Genomic DNA, 6,365 nt, shown 5'->3' with positions numbered 1-6,365 from the left:
TGGCACATGACTGGATAGGTAACCTAGAGATGACTTAAAGTACATGAGATGATGTGCATGGATTATACAAAAATACTACACCATTTTATATAAGGGACTTGAACATCCACGGATATGGGTATCTGCAGGGGTAGTGGTGGGGAAGGTGGGTCCTGGAACCAATTCCCCTTGGATACTGAGGGATGACTGTACTTAATGTCCAGCTAGAGCTATTTGTTTCTTAAAATTCTTAGAGTGAAAACATGTATCATTCTTTGCAGATAACGTGATAAGGTCACATTTGCAAGGTTGGACTTATTTCATACAGAAATTCTTTTTAGTCACTAATTTTCAGTGGAGGAAAATTTGTTTACAAGTTTATGACCTATGCTACATCCTTATATGTTGCTCCAATTTTGAAATACAAAGCTTATTTATACTTCTTCTAAAAAACTGTTATATATAAAGAGTTCAGTTTTCTTAAGACAATTTTATTTCTTAAATAAGACTAACCCACTCTCTAGTGGTGATATTTAAGATGACAATGGGCTTTATTGTTCCCTAACCAAAACTATTGAATTCTCTAGAAAACAAACTTGCTTATATCTTACTAAGATAGATTGTGGCGAAACTTGCTTTACTCTTATTTCTGATTTATGTTTTATGACTATGTATTTCAGCCCCAAACACTTTCCTTAGGGCAGCCTTCATCTCCTTGTTCCTGAGGCTATAAATCAGAGGATTACAGAGGGGTGTTATCACAGAATAAAATAAGGTCACAATTTTCTGTACTTCCACTGGGCGTCTAGATCCAGGACTAACATACGTCACAATAACAGAGCCAAAAAACAGGATCACCACAGCCAGATGAGAAGCACAAGTGGAGAAAGCCTTTTGTTTGCTTGCTGCTGAGGGCATTCGCAGCACAGCCAGAATCACCAGAGCATAGGAGCAAAGGATAAAGAGAAATGTGCCAACCATGAAAATAGCATTGAAAGTAGAGTAAATGAACTGTGTCGTGGTGTCTTCTGAACAGGACAGCATCATCAGTGGCACAGGATCACATATAAAATGGTTGATGGTATTTGGGCCACAATAGGGCAACTGTGAAATGAGAACAACTGGGGTTAGGAAAAGAACAAATCCACCCGACCATCCAAAGATGATGAGGCCCGTGTATAGCTGTTTAGTCATGATGTGTGGGTAATGCAGAGGACGGCAGATGGCAAGGTACCTGTCAAAAGCCATGATGCAAAGAAAGAAGCCCTCATCACACCCTAAAGAAAAGAAGAAGTAGAACTGTGCAAAACAGCTCACAAAGGAGATGGACTTGCTTGTGGAGAGGAAGTTGGCCAGCATGTTAGGGATGGTTGTGGTGACATAACATATTTCCAGGAATGAGAAATTCCCCAAGAGGATGTACATGGGGGTGTGAAGGCGCCAGTCCCACCGCACAGCACAGGCAATGGCTGTGTTCCCCATCAGGGTCAGGGTATAGGCTACTAAGAAGAGCCCAAAGTAGAGGAGCTGCATTTCTGGGCTCGAGGGAAAGCCCATGAGGATAAAGTGACTCACGGAGTTGGTTTCTCTGCCGGACACATTCATTAGTCTGGAAGACATGGAGATGACAATGGCTATTGCACTTTAATGGAGAGTGCTGGTTCTCCCTGAAAACACCAAATTTCTTTACAATTTTCTAAATAAACAATGAGGTTTCTGTTAAAGCAACGAAACTGTGATCACCACAATCTGTTTCCAAAGTATGATTTCATTTTGGTAAGATGCAAATAAGTAAAAACTTGTCTCGGGGCAATCATTAAACCGGGTGAGGATACTGGATTACACATGAGTACTACTTTGTAGTTTTGAGTATGTCACTTAACTTCTACTTGTCTATTTTCTCATCTGTTTACCATATAGATTATAGTACATTCAAATCTCTGTATGTAAAATTTATCTCTAAACCATTACACAAAAGTAATTTATTACAATTAGTATTATTGATAATAATAACAAATAAAATACTACTTACACTAAGACATTTCAAAAGGTTCTGTCTCACTGAGTTACAGTGAAAGGGCACAGGGAATACTCCTTTCTGTGCTTATTAGTGGTATTGTAAAGTAATGACCCAAAGAGCCTCTCTGGGGCCAGCATAGATGGTATATTATATATATGTTTGGAATACAAGACATGCTTTCTCTCTATCCAGCTGTTGGATTCAGCCCTACATCCTGGGGAAGAGCCCTACACTTTGGCACCTAAAATTTGCTGGTTGAACATTTTGAAACAGTCTCTCGTGAACGTGAGAATGAAACATGCCAGGTGGGGCAGCTGACTTAGGGAGAGCACTGCTCTGAGGGACTGGACTACTGACTGTGACTAGAGTTGGCCAATGTTCCACAAAATGTTGTGAAGCAGAGGAAAGTTTTTTGATTGTATGCATGAAATTTCCATATTACTTTCATTCACACCGGCTTTCTATGTGTGGTCTTTCTTCTCTTTTTACACATACCTCCTGCACATATGTATATCCATTCTAGGCATTTTCTTTGGAGACAACCTTGAAACATGAAATGGCTTGCTTCACTCATGCCTGCTCTCCCCTTGCTCCCAGTTTGTTGTTACTCAATCAAAGCTTTTGCACATCTTGTTTCTTCAGAGGCCTACTATCACGTTTGCCATCTAAAGTGGAAGAACAGCTGTGTGTGTTCTCGTTGCTCTTGGGGCTATGTAGATTGTATCGAGTCTGAATGCAATGTGACAGGTCAGTCTATTTGTTTCCCATGGCAATAACATCATATCAGGTGGCAATGTAGGGCAGACACCAGAATTTCTCAAATTATAAGAGTCTTTTTGCTTTGTTTGTGTGTGTGTGTGTGTGTGTGTGTGTGTGTGTGTGTGTGTGTGTGTTTTGTCCTGGAAGACATAGATCCCTCTTGATTTGTTGTGATTATGAAGTAAGTTTAAAAAAATATTTTGGATTTTTTATTGTGAATAATTGTATGATTTTTCTCAGCTGAGGTGGTTGTACCCTATCTGAAAAAGAACAAATATCATCTTGTCCAGAGAAGCAAGCTATGGAGCTAGTGAATCTTGGACATTTGCTAGGTTTGGAAAATAGAGTGCTTTAACTTAAGAACATTTAAATTATACTCAAGTACATGGAGTGAGTACAAAACATACAGAAGAGAGAAAAAGCATAATATTAATGTAAGAGGCAATTTATATGAATGTTTCAAAACTACCCTGATGGGATGCCCACAAATTATTCTGCTGCTTTTATTGAAGAAAAAGCTCACTTAGCTGCCACACAGGTCTTAGTTGCTATCTTTCACACTCTAATCTGTGTTCTGATACCTTGTTGTACTCTACTCTAAGCACTCTTAATTAGTCATTCTCACTGATAATTGGACCCCTAATAGTGGTAAATGAGTGTCAATACTCACCCTGCTTTGGTCTTCGGTTACAGTATTTCTTGGAAGTACAAACTGTAGAAAGTCACAATCCAAAGAAGATCCTATAAATGCAAGAAACAGAAAGCATGAAGATACTGAATGGTTTTGTCATTTAAGGAAGAGCTATTTCACGTAACTCTTATTAAATTAACAATATATTTAAGTAAGAGCAATATATGTGTTGGAGAGATATGATATGAGTGTATCGGAAATTTTTCATATTTTCTCTATTGAGAAAAAATTGATTGTAATATTGATAATAAATCTACCTCCGGAAATTTATCAGTTATACATTTTTACATAAAATCTCCAGACCTCTTTGTAAACAATAGTCATTAATATATAAAAAGGATAAGAAAGCTATATTAATGCATATTTCCCAAGATTCGGAGAAACAAGAGAATAATTAATATTTTATAACTTTCCTGTCTGAATTTGATTTTAACCAGATATTTACACTTTCAGAGCAAGAAGAAAGCACTTCCCAGTAAATTTACTTATGCAGAAAAGTCAGTTCTTATAATAGGGCATGCAAAGTTTTAACTCACTCCTTGGATACATACCAAGAAGAGAAGTCAAAAAGGGGGAATAAAATGTTACCTCACAGAGTGAAAAGCATGTGAGGAACTTCTGCAAAATTGGATGATCCAGTGTGTAACCTTCCATGAGCTGCAAAGAGTAAATTAAAAAAATTTTTTTCTTCACAGATTGAAAACTCATATTTATGGTAAAGATGAAAGCACAGATGAAGGTTTCATCTAAATTTATTTCCTTGTCATGGCTTTTGAGATTTGGGAGCATCTCCCTGGTATTTTAAAAGTATTTATTCAACAGATGAGATAGTTTTGAATTTTATTTAATTATAATGAAATCCCAAGTCCTGCTATCCCTGAGGAATAATGTGCTTACCAAACTAGCTTCTTATCATCTCTTGTGCTTCTAGTAACCAGGCATTGCAAAAGGTCCCTAGGGAATAATGAAATAGTAATAGTTTGTTGTAATAGTTACAACAAAAAGATGTACCATTAAATTCCCCACTTCTATTTTGAAGAAGAAAAAACAGTTCTTTATTAACTAGTATTCTCAAATTTGTTACTTAGAGACATTCCAGTTGCAATTTTATGATAGAAAAATGACATTTTAAGTGCTAAGACTTGTACAGGCTATTTAATAATGTTTATAGAGTGCTCAACAGATACTAGGGATATAGTAGGGTAAACAAAATAGAAGAAAAAATCCTGCTTACCTAGAAAAATTCAATGGGGGGGGGGGGGCGGGGGAGAAGAGCAACAGAAAATAAATAAAATGAGTAAGTGAATAAGTGTATTGTATATATTTTTTTCATTTTTGAAAAATGAAGTGTAAGAATGAGATAGATTGGAAATGGGCAGGACTTGGACTTTTAAAAAATATTTTTAAAAATATATTTTTATTGCTTTCAGAGATGAAGGTAGAGAGAAATAGAAATATTAATGATGAGAATCATTGATTGGCTGTCTCCTGAATGCCCCCTACTGGGGACTGAGCCAGCAACCCAGATATATGCCCTTAACCAGAATCAAACCCGGGACCCTTCAGTCCACAGGACGACGTTCTATCCAGTGAGCCAAACCATCTATAGCAGGACTTAGACTTTTAAATATGGTTTTAAGGAAAGCCTAACAGAGATAATAACTTTTGAGCAGAGGCTTGAAAAAGTGAGGGAACAAAACAAAAGGACATGGAGAGGGATTTTCAGCAGAAGGAACAGCTAATTCTAGGAAGAAGAGGTAGGAATGTGTTTTTCATGTCAGGGAAAGAACAGGGAGGCCAGTGTGCTAGAGAAGTGTAAACTGGGGAAAATGTGCCCTGTGTGGTACCCAGTCTATTATCTCCATTTCTTCTTTTTATACCATTTGCACTCCATTATACTCTTTTATTTATTTAAAAAGTTTTTTTTCTAGATTTATCAAGATATAACTGACATATAACAATGTGTGAGTTTAAGATGTACAGTGTATTTGATACACGTATATATTGCAAAAATAATTACCACAATAGCATTAGCTAACACCTCCATCAGCTTGCAGAATTATCATTTTTATTTTGTGGTGAGATAGTAAAGATGTTCCCTTTTAGCAACTTTAAGTATATAATACAGTGTTGTTGACAATAATCACCATGATCTATAGTTAGTCCCTCAAACTTACTCATTTTACAACTGAAAGTTTGTATTTTTGACAAACATTTCCCCATTTCCCATATCCCACACCACTGGCAACCACAACTCTGCTCTCTGTTCCTATTCAACTTTTTAAGACTCTACAAATAAGTGATATCACACAATATTTTTTTTTCTCTGTCTGACTTATTTCAGTTAGCATAATGCCTTTAAGGTCCATCTATGTTGTCACAAATGGTAGGATTTCCTTCTTGTGGCTGAATAATATTCTGTTATATATATCTTCTTTATCCATTTATAATAATATATTTTTATTATTTCCTTCTTTTTACTCACCTTGGGCTTTGTTTGCTGTTCTCTTTCTAGCTCCTTTAAAAGGTGCAAGGTAAGATTATTTATTTGAGATTTTTCTCGTTTCTTGAGGTAAACCTGTAATGCTATGAATTTTCCTCTTAGGGCTGTTTTTGCTGTGTATATAGAGTTTGGATCATTGTGTTTTTCTTTTCTTTTAAAAAAATGTATTGTTGTCAGTATTACAGCTATTTCCCTTTACCCCATTTTTGCCCACCTCCACCCAACCCCCTCTTCACCCACACTATTGTCTGTGTCCATGTTATCCATATATGATCTTTAGTTAATCTCTTGCCATGCCTTCCACCTCCCTTCCCATTGAGATCTGTTGTTCTGTTCCATGCAACCATGCCTTTGGACCTATTTTGTTTATCAGTTTATTTTGTTCATTAGATTCCACATATAAGTGAGATCAT

At 36.5% G+C, this 6,365-nt stretch overlaps 1 protein-coding gene across 1 annotated transcript; it reads right to left on the bottom strand.

Annotated features, from left to right (window-relative positions):
* Window positions 1-633: 633 nt before the first annotated feature.
* On the bottom strand, window positions 634-1,599 carry LOC139003631 (olfactory receptor 11G2-like). Its single transcript, XM_070405740.1, has one exon. The coding sequence runs from the start codon at window positions 1,597-1,599 to the stop codon at window positions 634-636; it is 966 nt and encodes a 321-aa protein (XP_070261841.1).
* Between the last annotated feature and the right edge of the window lie 4,766 nt (window positions 1,600-6,365).

Source organism: Myotis yumanensis, unplaced genomic scaffold, assembly GCF_028538775.1.
Source record: "Myotis yumanensis isolate MYYU_CA2020_CCGP unplaced genomic scaffold, mMyoYum1.0.hap1 SCAF_1, whole genome shotgun sequence".
Classification (NCBI taxonomy): Eukaryota; Metazoa; Chordata; class Mammalia; order Chiroptera; family Vespertilionidae; genus Myotis; species Myotis yumanensis.
The sequence above is the reverse complement of the archived record's forward strand: the minus strand, read 5'-3'. Positions and strand labels throughout refer to the sequence as shown.

Excerpts from the sequence above, each read along its gene's own strand:
- LOC139003631 (XM_070405740.1), bottom strand. The coding sequence starts at position 1,599 with ATGTCTTCCAGACTAATGAATGTGTCCGGCAGAGAAACCAACTCCGTG.